Below are 21,809 nucleotides of genomic sequence, written 5' to 3' on the forward strand. Positions count from 1 at the left end.
CATAAAAAGGACATATGTTTTATACTTCTTAAAAAAATTTTACAGTCCTCAGCTATATACGGTTTGCCTGTAACATGACTTGTTAAGAGTGTGATCCTTATGCATTTCTGTTGCAGACTAACATAAATGAAGGTAGGGGAACCAAAATGTTTCAAAAACCAAATCTATTTTCATTTTTAAGAAACAATAACCTTTTTTTCCTCACAAAAAAAATTAGTTTACTGCTTTGAAATTTCAAGTTCTATCATTTTTATATATAAACACAACTGGATATGATATTTAAAAAAAACACATACACATAGATATATAGAGCTGTAATAAACAAATTCCTTTTATAAACAAAATTTTAACTGAAAAGCCACAGTAGACAGAAAAAAAGAAGAAAGGATATTACTTGGTAAAATCCAGTGACATCTACAATAGTTTTACAGCACATTTAAGCATTCTAGGGTTTTATATCTTCACCTGCCTTCCATTTCTTACTTGCTCCTTAAAAAATTGCCAATTACGAATCCAGGTTCGACTTCAAACTAAGTCCCTATTGTGAGTGCCAGAAAAAGGAAAACACTCCAAATTTCCATTTTAATAGAGCTTCAATTCAAAAATGGTTTTATTTAAAACACAATGCCCACCCAAATGGAGGAAAAAAAAAAAAAAGAAAACTAAGCAGCAATACTTAATTACACATAACATTCATTATATGGGAAATGTTTTTTAGGATGGTATCTAGAATGCACTTGCTCTGTCTCTTTAATAATTAATGGACTTAGAAGGACACTACCAAAAGTAAGATTACTGTCTAACGGGCACACACTTACAGTACTGCTAGCCTTAAAAGCAGTAAAGCAAAAGAAAACATATCAAATAGCACATGCACATCTTACAGAATTTCCACTGAACTATCAATGGCTTCTATACAATGTGCCTCTTTTCCGTAATTGTATTAACAGCTACCAAGAAAGGAAAAATGAGATTAAAATCAATGGTACTGAACTGAATTGTTTGAAGCCAGTGCCCCAAATGTGGGGAAAAGTGCATTTAGTTCAGCAGCAATAGAGCACAGTGTGAAGATATTGTGCTTAGACGCAGATATTCCAGAACTGAGAGATGTACAAGGCAAGTCAAGATATAAAACCATAGTACACTGTTAAATAACCTTGAAACATACATATATTGCAGTGTTCAAAGAAAAACATTCATTTCATTGTACAAGGCTAGGGAGAAATCCTTAAAGTTACCTATTGTAGTTTATGATATAATAAATACATATCTATATAGCATTGTATATACATATATAGAATGTGTGTGTGTTTATGTGGGTTTTTTTTTTTTCTTTTTGCCAAATTATTGTTAGTTTTTGTCATTCTGCAACTTTCCGGAGTGAAAACTCTTCCATACTATAAGTTTCTGTTTCCCCAAACTTAAGAAAAGATATTTATACTAGAAAAGATCTCAATACCCTCCCCCAACCTAAAGACTCACTTCATGTATTTTGCTTTACAACTGATCAGAGAAACACAATTAAAAGAATTCTAGAATTTTTGACTGTATCTTTTCACTTGCCAGTTGTTTCAATAAGCAAATATCTTTTAATATTTAAACCAGCTGATGCAAATTCTTTAGCAGAGGATATAAACTAGATTTCACTGATTAAAACAGAGCAAATCAAACAAACAAACAAAAAAAATCCAGTGATTTACTCTGACTGTAAACAATATATAAAATTTAAATCTCAAATTTCAAAATAAGTTAAAGAAAAATTCTACCTTTAGGGCCTATAATACTACAATGATCTGACAACTGGTAAGGGGAAAATGTATATAAAAAGTTGCAACAAAATTGTCCATTATTTTTGCTAAGAGAAAGTATATCTAACTATACTACCTCTGGCCCTTAAATTTAATAACTTCATAATTTGTTGGCAAATGTTTTTAGCAAACTGGCGTATCATATTACACAACAGAAAAACATCCATCAAGTTCAGCAAAGAAAACTTATATAAGCTTTTTGTACAGAATTAAAAAAAATCTAAATGGCTATGATTCCTCTATTAGCAGAAACACATAATGCAGTCTTTATAAATCTGCCAAATATATCAATATCTACATAAATAGATACAGATATAGATATGAAACATTAATGGCAGTCTATTTTTGAACAGTGTGTGGGACCAGCAGATTTGTATCAGACCATGGCACGATATGGACCCTGCATCTTTAGGAACTGAATGATAAAAGAAGGACCCCCAGCAACAATCTGAGGTGGAAGGTGACTGAGTGGACAGTTCTCAATACTCATGATTGAAAGCTTGCTGCAAAGAGCCAGCTCAAAGGGAAGGCTATGTAGATTGGGGTTGTCATTCAAATATAGTTCTTCTAGGTTCTCCAGTGTACCTGTTTAAAAAAAATCAAATCAATTACTATTTTTTTAAAAAATCAGTTACTATTTTAGAATTTCAGTTGGGCAGGAAACTATCCTGGGCATTATATATACTGAATACACACTGACTCTTATTCTCTTCCCTTCGTTTTAAAACTCTACAACCGTGGATCTCCCAATTTTATTGCATATTCAAATCAAGTGGGGCTGATCTAAAGAACTCTGATGTCCAGGTCATGTTCCATACCATTTAAATTGGAATTTCTTCCTTTACGGTCAGTTTTCAAGTTTCAGGGTTTTTTTAAATACACATGCTACATGTCTAAAGATTTTGTTTGGGACAGCTTGGCATTGGTATGTATTTTTTCGAAACTCCAGAAGTAAGTTTATTGTAAACTGGTGCCTACAATCACTTTCCTGTTATAAACAATGTGATGATCTCTTTTTTAAATAAATTTCTCATATGCAAAGATTTTTGTTACTTCGTATAAATCTTTCACTGAGAGAGTTATCACTATTTGGCAATAAGCCAAAACTCAACTTACGTAATCATCTTAAAAAATTATCTTAGACTGTCTAAGGATATTCACACTTTCTAGGCAATGTCTCCTGCAACCAAATGAGGCCAGATGAATAAACATACTAGAAATGAAGGTGGCTTCCATGTTTTCTAATTTTTAAACTTCAAAATTTGTGATACTTGATACTGGTATGCAGAAGACTAATGAAAATAATGGCTATCAGGTAATGGATGTTTACATTTAAGATTTTAACTATGAGAAGTTACTATTATTATTCTTACTTTACACAAGTAGAAAACTTGAAGCTTAGGGAGTTTCCATATGTTACCCAAAGCCATTAAGCCAATAAGCAGCATGGCCAGATTTTGAATTATATATCTTACCCCAAAACCGTTTTTTTAAATTAAAGTATAACTTACATTATAACTCTAAACCCATTCTTAACCACTAATATAAAGGATCTCTGAAACAGCATGATCTAGATGGAAGAACATAATATATGGAATTACTAATTTAAGAACTATAATGTAATCTCAATTGGTAATTCTCTTTGTAAAATGGGGTTACAACTTGCACCGACTAAAATTCAAGGTAGTCACATTGATTATATGAAACACTGAAAACATTTCAAGATACTGTTAAATAGTAATTTAATCAAATAGTAAAATTAATCCTAAAACCTCAAGAAGAAATGTTCTTTTGGCATAAGACATTACTAGTTTAATTCAAGCTTGTGTAATTTTTAAACTGAAGAAATATAAAATAACTCCTCTAAAATAAGGTTAAACATATTGGAAATGGAAGTAGGTCAAAATATTCTCAAAGCAATATTAACTCTAACATCCCATGAGGAAACCTAACCAAAACCAACCATCTGACCAACAAAATACTTGGAGCTCTATTTAAAAGAGAGAAAGAGAATCTTGACCCTGAGGTAACATCAGGTGACAAAAACAGATTTGTCCTATTTATCTGAAATACTGCTTGAACACACAAGAGCTAATTAGTACAGAGTCAAGCATCCAAATGGTTCATACCAATTTCTTCAGGAAGATGAGTGAGTAGGTTCTCTCCAAGGCCTAGATGTGTGAGATTGGTAAGGTGACCAATGCCTCTGGGAAGGGTGGTCAACTGGTTATTTGTCAAGACTAATTTCTAAAAGATTAACAAAATAAAAGATAGTTACACATGGATTTCCTACTACTGATATAAATTTAAAATAATATATCTACTAAGCTGATAAGATAAATTAATAGGTAGATTAGGTAAGAATCACTCAATAAATTTTACTTTCAAAGTATATAATTTGTTAGCAAGTGAAAAGCAAACATAAAACTCAGCTCTAATGCTATAATAAAAAATCTCTAATTAAAGAATTATATCAAATTCTTAAGAAAAATGTGCAGTTTGGAATGTACCCCCAAAACTTTAGTCATATAACTATAAAATCACCAGGATAATGTTTTACCTGTAAATCCTTAAGGTAAGCAATTTCATTTGGCAAGGATTCCAATTTGTTCTCCTCTAGATCCAATTCTCTTAACTTCCTAAGGTTTCCAAGACCATGGGGAAGCTTCTTTAGAAGATTGTTTGATAATATTAGAACCTAAGAGAAATTATTGATAGTGTTTGGTAATTCATGAAATGGAATTATATACTACCACTGGGTGGCTTAAACTTTATTAAACTGCTAATTTTCCAAAGAGTGAATATATATATTTTTAAGATGTTATTTATTTATTTGACAGAGAGAGAGATATCCTAAGTAGGCAGAGAGGCAGGCAGAGAGAGGAGGAGAAGCAGGCTTCCCTGCTGAGCAGAGAGCCTGATGCGGGGTTGGATCCCAGGACCCTGAGATCATGACCCGAGCTGAAGGCAGAGGCCTAACCCACTGAGCCACCCAGGCACCCCCCAAAGAGTGAATATTAAGAGCAATGTTCACTATGTAACATAAAACATTCAACTTACTATTCTTTAAAAAATCACCATAGCTATTGGAAATAAAAGATTTAACTGAAGTCGAAACTAATGAAAGCAAAAGTTTAATTTTACCCATAACAAATAAAATGTAAAATTAACTACTTGCATTAAAATTCATATAGTTAATGGTATTTTGATATTGAGTGGTTACCAATGTGTATCTGATAGGAAACCACTTATTTATTCAAAACCCCTTACAAACCATCACTTTTAGGGAGATAATGATTTCTAAACTGCCTATTTTAATACACAATAGTTATTATTTATGGTATATTTATTATATTGCAAGCCATCCTCTAATATACTGAAGAGGGGAAAAAAGTAGTTGAGAAAGATAGTCCCTGTTCCCAGAGAAATTACAGTGGTGGTGGCGGTATTAGGAAGATAACACTGAGTATGGGGATAGTGGAAAAGAACACTGAATGGAAAGACCTACATAAGATTCTGGTTGATGTTTTATGCCCACTTTTTTCCCTGCAAAGTAATACCACCTATAATAAAGTAAACATACATAATAAGACCAGAAAAACCCAGTAGCTATTGAGTTTACTACTTGCAAGGCACTAAATGCATTGTCTGTATTTTCACATTAGTCCTAACTCCAATCTTCTGAGGAAAATACTATCATCTTCATTTCACAGCTGAGGAAACTGAAGGTTGGTGGAGTTAAATCCATAAATAGAGATAAAAGTGGAATTGTACCCAGATCTGTCTTCGTTCAGAATTCATGCTTTTAACCACTACACATACTATTTGACCTTACTAAATAAAATAATTTAAAAAAGAAATTCGATTTTAAGAAAACATAGATACAGAGGAAACTTTTAAAAACATATATTTAGGTTGCCTGGGTGGCTCAGTTGGGTTAAGTGACTGCCTTTGGCTCAGGTCATGATCCCAGAGTCCTGGGATCAAGTCCCGTATCAGGCTCCCAGCTCTGTCGGGAGTCTGCTTCTCCCTCTGACCCTCTCTGCTCTCATGTTCTCTCTCACTCTTTCTCTCTCTCAAATAAATAAATAAAATCTTATAAAAAAACAAACAAACAAACAAACATAAAAATATATATTATTAGTAAGCTTTTTTATAAAAAGGACAAACATTCCAGGGACTCAGAAGCTGGAGAATTCAGGGGACAGTAAGATGGATCTTTAATTACGGAAAATAATTTAAAAAGAAAAAAAGGGATGAGAAGAGGATACTGTAGATACTGAGAATAATAAGACTAAATGTAGAGCGGTGCCTGGGTGGCTCAGTCGGTTGAGCATAGGCCTTGGCTCAAGTCATAATCCCAGCATCCTGGGATGGAACCCTACATCAGGCTCCCTGCCCAGTGGGAAGCTTACTTCTCCTTCTCCCTCTGCCTGCTGCTGCTCCCCCTGCTTGTGCTCCCTTCTCCCTCTCTGCCAAATAAATAAAATCTTAAAACAAAAGATTAAACGTATACAGAGCTAGAAACATGCACAAATTGCCAACAAAGAAAATATCTAATTGGTTAAATAAGAGCGTACTAGGTAATTAGGATGTAAAAGTGGGCCAGAATCATACGAAAGGTCCTCATTGCCAGTCTAAGGACTCCATAATCATTCTGGTAGACATTAGTGCAAGATTCCTAAATAGAGTTAAGGGAAAAACTATGTTCTAAAAGATGCTAAATTTTAAAGACATTTCTTTTAAAGACAGTTTATAGCACTCAAACCTACCAACTTTTAGTGGACAAGAGTAATTCAGAAGCACTGAGCCCAGATTAAGTTAATACCTCATCATCCTAACACAGTTTTATGTTTAAGAGAGCTCTAACATTTCTAATTATGATCTTCCTCCAGTAGAAATTGCTTATTTTAACTGGAAACTTTATAAGCAAGATGAATGCAGAAGGATCTAAGGAGTTCTTTTATACTCACCTCAAGAGAAACAAGACCAGACACATCCTCAGGAATCTTTGTGAGCTGATTGGTGGCTAAATTCAATTCTACCATACTGGTCCAAGTTCCAAAATCCAAGGGAAGTGATGTCAACTGATTGTCCTGGCAAAGACAAAAAGAATTAACCGAAGTAGAATGATAAAAACAAAAAGCTCCATATACATATACCTCTCTTTGGAAAGAAAATTCTTAATTAAACAAAAAACCCAATTCCCCTTTTTGATACCCAAATAAAAAATGAAAAAGCAATGAAAAATCTAAGCCTCCAAAGTAGTTTAACCTTTTTATTTTGAAGTTAAATTAGAAGTTTGTTCCTTATGTGACTATCTGTATTGGATACAGAAAAATATACTATATAGACCAACAATTGAGATTTCAAAGGTCCCAGTGAAAAATAGGTTTTTCCCATTTCACAATAATATACAGAAATCATGGAAAAATGTGGATGCTCATGAGCACAATGGAAGAAGAAATATGGAATTATAGCCCATGAGGAAATCAGATAAACAGCAATTCTAGAGACACTGAGCAATAAAGGAGGAGAGGAAAAAAATCTTAAGAAGATAGCAAATTAAATCATTAAAACACTAACTGATAGTATCCCCGATTTTATTTTAAAAATCCGTAAGAGGGGCGCCTGGGTGGCTCAGTGGGTTAGAGCCTCTGCCTTCGGCTCAGGTCATGATCCCGGGGTCCTGGGATCGAGCCCCGCATCGGGCTCTCTGCTCCGCGGAGAGCCTGCTTCCTCCTCTCTCTCCCTCCCTGCCTCTCTTGCCTACTTGTGACCTCTGTCAAATAAATAAATACAATCTTTGAAAAAAAATAAAAAATAAAAATAAAAATCCGTAAGATATGGCAAAAATACATTTCTCATTGAATAATAAAAACAGATGAAACAATATGATCCAATTTTGTTTAAAAATTAAATACAGCTACATGCAGAAAAAATTGTGAACTATATACCAGTGATTGACTATTTTTCTTCCTGCTTCCTCAAATCTACATATAAAATACATTTTCATCAATAACAACTCTTACCACAGTGTATTTGTTGGGAGCTATTTGTATCAAGAGAGTACCATCAGTACCCCTGATGCATGCCAATGTGTTAACAGTGATGCTACCTCAAGTGGTAGGATTATTTTATGTCCTTTTTGTTAATTTGTATTTTAAATTTTTCTGCAATACACATGAATTACTTGTCTCATTTTACACAAAATAATTGGTAAGATTAATTCCAAGTAGCAAACATCCATTTGAAAACCAAGTTTTTCTTTTATTATAATATTTACATTTACTACCTATTCATTATAACACAAACTTATTAACTACTGGTAGCTTGATAAAGCATTTTCATTAAAAAAAATTTACTACTGGTGTTTATGAGGAGGAAAACATCAGGTTTCATTTTGACTTCTTTCAAAAAAAAATTTATTAAACAGCTGTCATGCTATTGAAGAAAAATTAAGGCAAAGCTCTAGGCAAAGTATGATTTTACTGAAAACAAGCCTTTCCAAGCTAATGTTAAAGTAACATCATATCCATAAAAATGTATCACCAAATGCAAAAAACTAATGAACACCTGGACGACTGTGTTCCAAGACTCTTATTACAAAGAGAACATTCAGAATAAATACGATTACCACTACTAAATCTCATATAACTGAAATGATGAACAGTAATTTTATAACTGTTTAAGATTATGTTAGATTATCTTGAATTCCCACTAGTTCACTTACTACATACCTCTAAAGAATTATCATAAAAGATACATATATTTACAAGTATACATAGAATCAATAAATTCTACATTTAGACTATAGTTCATAAAGACCTAGAATTATGTTGAAGCAGTTCATCAAAGATAAAAGCCTGTAGTATAATACAATGGAACACTTATACCTGGAAGCAGGAAATCTATGTCCCCTGGATTCCTACACCTCAGCGACAAATTAGCTATACGGGCAATTTACTTTTTACTTCTGGGCCTAAAGTTTGTTCACTATAAACAAAATCATTGGAAAAAATCAGGTTTCATTTCTTTCTTCCTTTTTCCTTATTACAAATGTGAAACTCATTCACTATAGAGAATACAGATATGCAAGAAGAAACTAAAGATCGCCCATCAGAAGAAAACATTTGCAAATTATATATCTGATAAGGGGTCAATATCCAAAATATATGAAGAACTCCTTTAACTCAACAGCAAATACTATGCAGCCATCAAAAAACCCTGAAATCTTGCCATTTGCAACAATGTGGATAGAACTAGAGGGCATTAAGCTAAGTGAAATAAGTCAATCAGAGGAAGACAATTATCATATGCTCTCTCTGATATGAGGAATTTGAGAGGCAGGGTGGGGAGTTGTGGGGGGAAGGGAGGGAAAAAAATGAAACGAGATGGGACTGGGGAGGGAGACAAACCATAAGAGACTCAATCTCAGGAAACAAACTGAGGGTTGCTGAGTGGGGTAGGGGTAGGGATAAGGTGGTTGGGTTATGGACATTGGGGAAGGTTTGTGCTGAGTGCTGTGAATTGTGTTAAGACTGATGATTCACAGAGCTGTACCCCTGAAGCAAATACATTATATGTTAATAAAATAAAAAATGGGCAGAGGATGCAAACAGACATTTTCCCAAAGATGACATACAGATAAATGGCCAAAAAGCACATGAAAAGATGCTTAATAACATCACTATCATCAAGGAAATGCAAATCAAAACCACAATGAGCTATCACCTCATACCTGTCAGAATGGCTGTTCTCTAAAAGACAAGAAATAACAAGTGCTGGTGAAGATACTAAAAAAAATAGGGGGGACCTCTGTGCACTGTTGGTGGGAATGTAAATGGGTGCAGCCACTATAGAAAACAGTATAAAGGTTCCTCAAAATATTAAAAACAGAACTAGCATACAATTCAGCAATCCCACTCCTTGGCATTTATCTGAAGAAAATGAAAACACTAACTAAAAAACATATATGCACCCCCATGTTCATCGCAGCATTATTTAAAACAGCCAAGATATGGAAGCAACCTAAGTGTTCATGGATGAATGAAGAGATAAAGAAATTTCAGTACACACACACACACACACACACGACAGCATTAAGCCATAAAAAAGAATGACATCTTGTTTGTGACAATGTGAATGGACTATCAGAGCAGCATGCTCAATGAAATAAGTCAGATGGAGAAAGACAAATACCTCTTATATATGGAATCAAAACAAACACCAACGTCAAAGATTAAAAGAAAAGATTGATGGTTGCCAGAGGTAAAGGTTAGGAGGTGGCAAACTGGGTAAAGGGAATCCAATGGTATAAACTTTCCAGATATTAAATAAGTCAGTCATGGGGATATAAGATACAGCATGGCAACCATAGTTAATAATATTGTATTACATATCTAAAAGTTGTTAGGAGAGTAAATCTTAAATTGTCATCACAAGAAAAAATATTCTGTAACTACGTATGGTGATGGATATTAACTAGACTTAGTGAGGTGATCATTTTCCAATATACAAATATTGAATATTATGTTGTACAACTAAAACTAATATAATGTTATATCAATTATTCCTCAATAAAAAAGATCATCCTTAAAATAATTACGGTATTTAAAGATAAACATATTTTAATAAATTTTGGCTATATACACCTATAAATCTATAGATACTTAATATGTTTAAGCGCATTAAGAACAGTTTTTAAAAACTGTGTGGATGCTTTAACAATCTTGCCTGCTTTAACTTTTTCCTACTAAATAGAGAATGCTTCAACTGGTATTAATATTTCTTCTAACCTTGAGTATTATTTTTAATGACTTCATAGTATTAACAGTTAATCAAAGATACACTATTAAAAAATGAAACCTTTGTTAGGTTGGTACCAATTAAATAGAAAATTATACAGTAAATATCCCTACAACTATGCTTTCATGGACATTTATGATTATTTCTTTAGGATAAAGTGCTAAGAGTATGCATGGCTCTAAGATATTTGTTATCTAATACAAATTGTCCTGTTGTATCACTATTAGTTTAGACTCCATCAGCAAGTAACAAGTGTTCTCCATACTAATAAAGAAAACACAAATATTAGTATAAGTACTAATAATAGCAGCTTTTCTCCCCCTCAAAACAAAGAGAGGCTTACCTTCATATTCAGCTTACTTAATACTTTTGCTCTGGAGAAAATTCCAAATGGGATTTTGTTGATTCGATTGTGTTCCATGTTCAGGGAATAGATGGTGGAAAACTGAGATGGACCACCTACTGGGTATAACTGGAAGCAATTTCTAGCTAAGGTCAAACTATTCAGTTTCACAAGACTTGATAAAAGACTCTGTAAACAAAATAAACATACGAATTAGAATTGTAACAAGATTATTCCATAGAATACAGAGCAGCAGTCACAAATGCCTCGAAGGGCCTTCAGGTAACAAGTGACAGAGACTCATTGTTGGGCTAGCTCTGTGATACCTTACAGGGAGGACAGAACTACTCAGCTCTAGCTAACTATTGCCTTACAGGACTATGGAACAAACAGATTTCCAGATTTTACAGGAAACAGAAAAACTCATATAAAATCTGATTTTTATTCCTTGGCTTTAGCTTATATAGAACACTATAAAGAAGGGGGACCTGGGTGGCTTAGTCAGTTAAATGTCTCTTTTGATTTCGGCTCAGATCATGATTTCAGGGTCATGAGACTGAACCATGCTGACTGTGGAGCCTGCTTGGGATTCTCTCTCTCTCTCCTTCTGCCCCTCCCTCATTTCCCCCCTCTAAAAAACAAAGCACCAAAAAAAACCACTCTATAAAGAAAATATGTCTGAGGGTTAAGAGGTATCTTGAGTGGCCAGTTTGAGAACCTTATAAAGCAGAATCTTTGGCATCACACAGTCCTGAGTCTGAGTCCTGGCTCTGCCACTTGCTATGTGACCAACCCTATTCAGGTCCGAGTTAATTATCCTCTAAATTATTATTAAGATTAACATAATACTGATTCAGAGTAAGTTGTGATTCAGTAATTTAATGGCTCCTTTAAAGAATATTAAATTCAGAAGATAATAACACTTCCTGATATTATGTAATAGTGTTTTTCCATATGGTAAGATTTCAGAAGGAAATATGCATCTATCAAACAAGTATTTCGTACAGATACTACCCCCATATCCCTTCACTTCAGCCTCCCACCATGTAACCACAGTGCTAGAGTTTAGGTATTACAAAAGAAACTCTGCCATTAAAATGACTAAAACCTATTTAGAGAAATAAAGCACAAAGATGAGAAAAAGAAAACAACACATAACTGTATATAATCAATAATAAATTATATGTAATATAATTATATTATCTTGCTTTTCTAAGTCTGCTTGAAGGAAGAACATCAGCTTGTCAGAAATGTAGACCTTAGTGTCCTATTCCTACTGAATTGATATGAATCTTAACAAGATTCCCAAGTGAATTGTATGCACACTAATGTGTGAGAAACACTGGTATAGGCTATAAAACAACTCTGAATCCTAGCTATATTTTTCAGTGGCTTGTGACTTTGGGCAAACTATTTCTCCAAACCTTAATCTGTTCATTTGTAAAATGATGATGCCTTGTTTTGTTGAACTGTAGTGAAGACATTTTAAAGAGATAAAATACATAAATAGCTTTACAATCTCTAGGATATAATAAGTGCTTAAATTTTAAGTCCCTTCTCTAAATTTAAAGAAAAGAAGAAATACTAGAGTAACTGGAAAAGCAGGAAGGAGACTGAGAGTGAGCTAGATCTTGAAGGATGAAAAAAAATTTAAATATTCGGAGAAGTAGTAGAAACATTCTGGATTGAAGTAAAGACCCAATCAGAGAGGAAACAAGCTGTGTGAGGTATGTATGTGTGTATATTTTAAATAACGTTCAAATATCAGCTGTATAGCAGGAGGAAACTGAAGACTTAGTACTTGAGGTGTCAGTTGATTCGTAGGACCAGCTGAAAGAATGAAATAACTATGTAATTGAAGGTATAATTATATGGTGAACTGAAACTTGTTCTTTATGCTGAATGTTAAGAAGCTTTCAACATTTGCCTACTGATGTACACAGATAAAAGGAAAAGCTCAGGTAAGAGTGCTGAGAACACTTTGCATGGCAGTCAATTCTGGAAAAATGCCTACATCCTACTTTACTGAAAGTACATGAAATTCTGAGTCTCATGGTAAAAATTTTTTTTATTATTCTTACATGTAGCTAACTTTACTGACATTCTTTGAAAAAAACTGCAGAAATCTGAAAAGAGGCAACAACAAGGCAACTCTCCAACCTTTCACTCTTAGGGCATATAATGAAGCTATGAAGTTGCTTATCAATTCCTTAAAGTCAGACACATCTGGATGCCCATCCTAGGTCTTCCACTTACCAGTTACATGGCCTTTGGTGAATTAGACAATCAGTATATTTCTTACAGTACTCTCAGGAAAATAAGATACAAATCTGGCTAAAAACATAACTTATCTTAAGTCTTATTACCCTTCCTATTTGATAATACCCCAATAATTAATACAATTATAGTGAAGATTCAAATGGGATAATCCATGTAGAATCCCTAGCCTTACACCTTGAGCATATGTACTTAAATTTAATAAATTCCTTTTCCTTCTATGTGTCTACATTAAAACTAGTCCATTTTCAGAGAGTCGTCAAAAAAAACAAACGATATGGTCATTTTGCCAGCTCTGATTTCAGCAGTGAACCCCAGTTGAAAACCACTTTCCTGATTGTGCATGCCTCACCCAGCTTGAATGTCTAGTTAAGTGCTGTCTAATGGATTTTGTTGTTTTCTTTATTGTGCTTATTATAAATGCAGGTAATTACATATTTGCATTAGGAATATGCTGTTTCCAAAGCACATAGACTCCTTTTAAATAAGACTTAATCCTTTCCCAGATTTGAACAGGACCAATCAAGGGCTTCCCCCATAGCTTCTCCATCTGAAAAAAGGCCACTTTAAATACATGCATGTGGGAATGAAAACGCATATACATTGTGCGCGCGCGCACACACACACACACACACACACACACACACACACTTCTTCCACAGCCAGACTGAAGGGAGCTTCTTTATAATTCTTCTACTAAAAATAAATCTTGACTAATTTTAGTCACAAAATATTATATATGAGACTAATTAGCACAATGTCTGTATCCTAAGAGGTACCCAATAACTATTAGTTTTCCTTCACTGATAATCAGATATAAAAATAAATTTTAAATTTTCTCACTTCTTGAAATTTAATATACACCCAGTCTTTATGTTCAGCCTGACATTGTAAAAGCAGTCAATTTTACTTAAACTCACAAATCACACCTAAAAAAATCCCAGTAAGGTCTAATTATTGTGCTAATTACTGTTAGAAAAGGAGATGACTTTAAACAATAGAACCCCACCCATCTTTACCATTCTAAATTACCACTAGCGAAGAAAGACAAAAATCCAGACAGTCTAGTTGTCAGGGCTATCTCTACAATCTGTGGATTCTATCCTTAATCCCGTTTAAACTGTAGGTGAGATACCATCATAGCAGTTTTAGTGAACTGGTCCATTTTAGCAAATACAATCCTGAAAAAGTGATTTTTGTATTCTGATCAAAGGTTTTCTAAAAACCCAAACACCCAGAATAAGAGAAGCAAAATTAATAGGTACTTTTTTCTGTATCCCTATAGAAACAAATCAATCATATACATTTATTTTATAAACTAATTGCTACAAGCCTATAGCTTTATATACTCAAACTGTTCTTTATAAATCATATCTAAAAACATTTGCCCAATGTACCTTTACTTTTTTTTCCTTTTAATATCTTTATTAACATATAATGTATTATTAGCCCCAGGGGTACAGGTCTGTGAATCGTCAAGCACCTTTACTTTTAATTCAAACACACACACACACACACACACACACACACACACACACAGAAAAACTAGAAATAGAGTCACTTATAGAAAGCAGTTTTAACTATTAGGAAAAAAGACGTTTTGCAAAGCTCAATCAGTAAGCCACAAGTCCATTCTTTTGTTAGAATAATACAGTAAGACATAATGCTTGAATAACTGTAAGCAAACATACAAGTTGTGGGTATGCTAAAATAATAATATGCAGCAAAAGAATAAAATAAAAGAGTACTGCATTCTGCCCAAAATAAGCAAAAATATTTTTTCATAGAACAAAACCCAAATTAAAAATAATGTGTTAAGAAGTAACACATTTTGGTGACTGGTATATGCTAAATAAGTTTTAATATTATTGTATAAACAGGGTAATAATCTGGATCATGGAAGTATTACAGCTAATATTAACATGATTAATAAATAGTGTGTTCTATATAGCTTATTCTTTTCGTGAACCATATTTTCTACAGCACTTTTTTAAATAACCGAATTGGGTGGGGTAAGTTGAGTTTTAAAACCAACCATACAACTTTTCCTTAATAGCTGCTACTGTCAGTTCCAAAATGATGTGAGAAAGATTTACATGATGATTACAATGGGAATGTAGCAAACTGATTTCTCACTCTGGTTTCTCCCTTCTATATAGAAAAAAGAAAAAATTAGTATGTTCCTACAATCATACCTATTCTTTCTTCTCTGGAGTATTTATTTTAGTGGTAGCTAAATGTCTGTAGCATACTCATTATTTAGACAATCTCAATAATCAAGTTATCCACCCAGCTGTAAAGATTTACCACCTCTCACCTCTGGTAGAGCAGAAATGTTATTGTTCTCTAAATTTAGCTCTTCAAGGGCACTGCATTTTGCCAGTGATCTGGGTATTGCTGACAGTCTGTTGTATCTCAGACCAAGACGACTTAAACTGGACAGGTTTCCTGTGAATAAAAAAAAGGAATTTTTTTTAATCTGATAAACTTGTTAATTTCCTTTCTGACTTCAAATTACAACTGCTGGTATCAGGTTTAAATGTCACATGTAGTGTAGCCAACCTCTAGTTTTAAATTAAACAATATTACCAGCGTTAAAGCATTACAGATGTAGAGGCTTGTGTCACACTTAACTTTTGGAGACAAATATTGTGATGTCTTTTAACTTTCATCATCTTTTTTTTCTTTTTTTAAAGATTTTATTTATTTATTGAATACAGAGAGAGAGAGATCACAAGTAGGCAGAGAGGCAGGCAGAGAGAGAGGGGGAAGCAGGCTCCCCCCTGAGCAGACAGCCGGACCTGAGCCACCCAGGCTCAGGGTAAGCCACCCAGGCGCCCCAACTTTCACCATCTTTCTGAAGTTTGCTCATTTCTTTATTTTTGCTTTGATCATTTTTCAAAAAGTTGCTGAATAACTTTCTTTCTTAGATGTAACACCACTATAATACTTACAGAAAATATTTATTAGCTCATAGCATCAATTAAGCCTTGAAACCCTAGGAGGGCAGTCACTATGCCTCATAATCCTATCTAGTTATCATTCATCTGCATCTTTCCCTCTTGCTGAAGAAATCAGTGATCAAGTTATAAGAAATCACTATATCAAACTAATTTTTACTCTTTACATCTTCAAGGCAAAAATTTGTCATTGATAATGAAAATATTCTGATAATTAAATACCATAAGTATAGCCAGCTATAATGCAGAAAAACTTAGCAAACATTTCAATTCCTGTAGGAATTGTAATTGGAATTATTCCAGAGGTATACTATTTTAATTTACATTACTTTCTTATAATAGTGTCTGGAAACTGGGCCAAGAGTTTGCTGGTTCTGTTTAAGTAAGACTCCATTAGGCAGGCAGAAAACTGAATTTAAAGGCAACAATAAAAAACTATCACTTAGCAAAGACAAGTTAATTTTGTGTTTAAAATGCTTTCTAAACTGCAGCACCGGGGTGACTCAGTCAGTTAAGCGGCTGCCTTCGGCTCAGGTCATGATCCCAGGGTCCTGGGATCGAGCCCCACATCGGGCTCCCTCCTCAGTGGAGAGTCTGGTTCTCCCTCTTCCTCTGCCTGCCGCTCTGCCTACTTGGCGCTCGCTTGCTCTGTCAAATAAATAAAATCTTAAAGAAAAGAAAAAAAAATGCCTTCTTAATTAATGATGTTTCACTAAATCTTTCTAATGATACTCTGGTAAAATACGTCAATTTTGGAGTGGGGAAAAACAAGCTGAGGATTAGATGACTTTCCAAAGCCCCAAGAATTTAGAGATTAGAAGTAAGGGCAAGGACATTGTTATCACTGCACTATGACACTGAATATGATACAAATGTTTCTTAAAAGTTGGGTCTGCAGAAAATAAAATAATCTGCTTTGTGGTGAAGTATAATTATATTCATATTTGTAGTGGCAAAAAAAACCAGGGACAACCCATTTATTCAAGGATATATGAAGAATTATTTAAACTGGAGACACCACAGTGTCAAGAGACAAAGAATTCTGTGTTATCTATGTGACTCGGGGCAAGTTACTTAACTGAATCTATTTCCTCATCCATAAAGTGGGGATACCAAATACTTGATAGGGTTGTCTAAGGGTTAAATACAACATGTGTAAGATATGTAGCACAATGACTGGTACATACATTCAAAATATGACTTTATTCTGTAGTATATGTCTGTACTATATTTTATACCTACAAAATTATGTTACAAAAAATTTTAAGATGTGAAAGACTATGATGTTAAGTGAAAAAAGATAAGAAAAATTATGCATTTTGTATGATCTCAACAATGTAAAAAAAAACAAGTAGAAAAGAATGGAAAGAAAACATTCAAACTAAGTTATCTCTGCATGGTAGAATTATGGAAGATTAATTTTTTTTTTCTGTGAACTTGTCTTTTTCCTAATTTTCTACAGCTTTGTCATTTAAAAACATTTTGATAAAGAAAAAGTCTGTAATTATGAAGTCATTTTAATTTAAAAGACTGCAATATCTTTATACCATTCTCTTTTTGAATGAATATTTCACATCATGGAGACGTTTTATACTAACGTAGAGGTAAGAACATTCAGACATTTTACATTGTGAGGCTTATCTTCTCCATAAAGCGTAGATACGAGCTAAATTATGAAAAAACAGAGCATAGTGGTTTGAATTCTTAAACAAGCACCCTGATTAAAAAAAGAGATGAAAAAACACCTAAGAAGCAGTTTATAATAAGAGCCATATGAGAATAATAAGCACAGACTCTAGCGTAAGATAATGTGAAGAGACTTATCAAAGCCACCACCTAGTTAGTGGCAAAACTAGGATCAAACTCAGCTGGCTCCTTGCAACAAGTAATCATTCTTCAATATCCTCACGGACTGTGCTCCAGTTAGCTTGCCGCCTCTTGACACAGAAGCGTATGTTCACTCTTACTCCCAGGCTATCTGTCCATACTACTGTGCTGATGGAAAGCATTTTTACTCCATACTGAGTCCAACACACTTGTTCGTGAAGCCTTCCCTGGCCATTCTATCAAGATCTCATGGATCTCCCTATAAATCGGACTCATGACTGCATATTGTTTTCACTATAAAATGGCATCTAATTATACTTGTTTTTATGTTGTCAGTCATTTCATGGATTACTAACCTTCCCCCAACAGGCTGAAAACCCTTTAAGTAAGAAACCTTATATATTTCCATCTTCCCAGAGAATGTTTCAGTGCTAAGCCCACAGCAGGCATTCATTCATATTTTCTTAATTAACTGCAGAAGCTAAAGCATTTTCACTATTTATCCTTCTCTCCATTAGGAACAAAATGTTTAATCTTAAAATTGTATGAGGTGCTTTTCTTTGACCCGTTCTCATTTTAAAATAGGGAGGGAAGGAAGAAATCAGTATTTTATCATTTGCCTATCCCATGCCCACTATAGCTACAACAAGGCCCGTAATGGTGGACATTTTCCTACAAGCAGTGATAATATCTGATTTTAAAGAACTTCAAAAATCTTACGGTAAAATTTTAATTTGCTGTATGAAGTTCGAGACAGAAAAGGCAGTCAACCTTAGTGGGGAAAAAAAAAAACAGCAGAAGACAGACCATCCCTTTCTTTCCTTCATACCACGGCTTTCCCTATGGAAGAAGCCTGGTTCAATGTAAAATGGCTGAAGCATTTACCAAGGAGTCGCTGCAATCTGCCAGTTGAAGAGTAGCACAAAGACCCCATATTTTTGCTCGAACTGACATCTCTCATTCAGTCACTGTTTAGAGCAGAGCAGTACACAAATACAGTAGTTTAAACATGATTTATTCTCATTAAAACCTAAAAGCTTTCTCTAATAACAAAGATGAGTATAACAAATTCTAAATACATATCAACTCAAAAGCCCAAGAGAACCAGATTCCCGAAATTTCTCTTCGAAAAGCAAAATAACTCTTGAACTTCTCACTTTTAAAATCAGAATAGGTTTCTAGAATTTAAAAATTACATGAAAATAATGTAGTGAAACTGCCACATGACTTTATCTAGTACTAAAATTAGTGGTTAAACAAAAATAGTACCTCCATCTTTCCTAAACTTGTTCTTTCTTTTTCTCCCCCCCCGCCACACCTTTTTTTTTGGTGTGGTAGAAATTGAACTTTAAAAAATGCAACCTAGGAGAATATGCTATTCTGATGAGAAACTCACGTGTGCAAAGCTCTTATCACTTTACTGAGAGCACGGCACGTTAAGTCATCCACATTTTGCCCAAATCCATGACTCTCAACAAAATAAAAGAGGTGAAAAAAAAATTAAGGATAAAATACCCAAATTCTCTTGTGCAAGGAAAAAAGCTGGACATCAGAAGTGTGACATTTTCTTTCAGTGATTGGTTTTATCATAAACTAAACTGCAACCTAGAAATCAAGCCATGGCTTGCTTTAATGTTGAGCTATGTGACTAAGAAAGAAAATCAACATCGCTGAGCTTCTGTGTATAAATGTAGGCTGAGCTTCTGTGTATAAATGTAGGCTGATCACTGCCACTCACTGGCATTTAGCTTTTAAGTGCTTAACTTTGACTGTAAGTTGTTCTGTGCTCTGCTCTGACAGCTTGCTTTCTTATGCTGTCAGATTTTTAAATTACAGCAACATCAAATGGCTATGAATTAAAATTAGATGCTTTCAATTTCAGCAAATATAATCAGCATCTTTAGGTTAATTCAGTATAACTTGAGTGAAACTCAACTCAAATGATCTTAATTTTATTTTAACAAAGTAGCAAAAAAAAAAAAAAAATCAACAGAACAGGCACACAGCTCTAACAATGAAAATAATGTCAACGGTATTTTTTTTTTCCAGAAACACTGAACCAAAAAACTGAAAGCAAACTGAAAAGCAAGCAATATAAAAATTCTTAAATGTCAAAAACCCAAAAGAATGCCACCATTAAAAAGAAAACTAGTAAAGTTGTTATATGAATCTGAACTGTAATTACCTAAAACCTAATTACTTAAACTCTACTTGTTGATATAACCATAATTACTGTATCATTTCTTCAGAGCCCAGTGCAACAAAAGACCTCTGTGAATTGTTCTGTGCTCCAGCCTTGAAGGCAAGTTCTTGTTGCAGATTTCTCTATCTCATTTGAGAAGAAATAGAAAACCAAAGTTTTTCCTACTTGAGACCTCTAACCACCCCCCCCCACCTATAGTTTCATAAAATCACTACAGATCACAGGAGATTTAACATTCAAGTTCATAGTTTGAAACAAAATGACTGCTGTTATGAAGTTTAATATTTTTCTTTCGTTCATAAGGGACTCTTGAATTAGAAAATATTTAAATGAAAGAAAATATACGTTTTATTCAACAGGGTAGACTAACCGTTAAGTCAGAGAAACTATAAATATGTTTTGAAGTACTCTCTCACTTAACTACAACCAGCTGTCCCCTCCCTACTTCCTTCTGCCACTTCTCCACATCCTGTGAGCTGTCAGTGATCCTAGCACCGCTCAGCCTTGATGTAGATGGCAGTGAGTACTGCGCCAAGGAGTGAGAAACTACTCTAGGAGTGTTTGTGTTAAATAAAGCAAGGGATAAAAACATCTTGGTTTACTTATAAGATAAAAGAAAAGGCAAGGAAATAAAGTGATTTTTGGAAAACTTGATTATCAGGTGACAGTTAAAAGATCTCATTTCAATTTTGAGTTTACAGCAACTTTAAGTCCAGGGAAAGGCGAGTAGGGCAGCTGCTGCAGGACTTACATCAACTGTGCAGGATAGATGTGGATTTTTTTTAAAGTTATACTTTTCAAGAAGTAGAAAAGGAAAAGACAGGAAAAATATCAGGAAAACTATATTCTAATAAAGTTTACCACTAAATGTTTTGGGTGAATTTCTCTTCTCTGATAAATGAGAGGGAGAATCTCAAAGGTCAATCAATTAAGACATGATTTGTAACAGACTAAGACCCAAATGTTTGAATTTCTCACCAAATCTCAACCTTCTGCTATACAATCAAAATACTGGGGATGAGAGAGATGGAAAAGGCAAAAGAACTTTTAATATACATGGTATATAATAAATGACAATATTATAAAAAATTTCAATAAATATTACACACTGCTATTATTTGGATTAACAGCTATAAATACTCCATTTGTTGACAACTATCCAAAGCATGTAAAAATAAATATTTACAATTTTCTTACTGTTAATGTTTCAGTCCTTATTGATTTCCAATACATATCTGTAATCTGATCATGCAGAATGTTCTAGAAGCCAAGCATTTATGTTATTCTGAGATAACACCTTAACCACAACAGATTAACAATGAAGCTAAATGCTTTCATATTAAGAAACATACTTAAAATACAGTAATTCTGGCAGGAAAGATATATAAAATTAAGAAAGCCAGGAGAAAGAAGTATACATGGAAAAGTGACCCTTTGTCAGAGGATGTGAATCCAAAAGACTGTGACCCTAGTCCTAGTAAATGGAAGATCTTTATCACCCACAACCACCACCTATGCTTCTCTGTTTGCCAGGGCTATTCATTTTTGCACTCTAATTTCATCCCCATTCCATTATTATTTGA

General features: G+C 33.9%; 1 protein-coding gene across 2 annotated transcripts in view; it reads right to left on the bottom strand.

The window, feature by feature from the left end:
• Positions 1-1,333: 1,333 nt before the first annotated feature.
• The window catches only part of SHOC2 (SHOC2 leucine rich repeat scaffold protein), a 93,976-nt gene continuing 73,500 nt past the window's right edge, over positions 1,334-21,809 (bottom strand). For both annotated transcript variants that reach the window (XM_032880218.1, XM_032880209.1), the window contains exons 4-9: positions 15,554-15,684; positions 10,960-11,148; positions 6,782-6,904; positions 4,369-4,506; positions 3,938-4,055; positions 1,334-2,393 (exon numbers count right to left, since the gene is read on the bottom strand). In XM_032880218.1, the coding sequence (XP_032736109.1) occupies positions 2,185-2,393; positions 3,938-4,055; positions 4,369-4,506; positions 6,782-6,904; positions 10,960-11,148; positions 15,554-15,684 (908 nt within the window). In that variant the 3' untranslated portion in view covers positions 1,334-2,184. The remainder of the gene's footprint in view (positions 2,394-3,937; positions 4,056-4,368; positions 4,507-6,781; positions 6,905-10,959; positions 11,149-15,553; positions 15,685-21,809) is intronic.

This window comes from Lontra canadensis, unplaced genomic scaffold (assembly GCF_010015895.1).
Source record: "Lontra canadensis isolate GAN:19392208 unplaced genomic scaffold, GSC_riverotter_1.0 scaffold3, whole genome shotgun sequence".
NCBI classification, from domain to species: Eukaryota; Metazoa; Chordata; class Mammalia; order Carnivora; family Mustelidae; genus Lontra; species Lontra canadensis.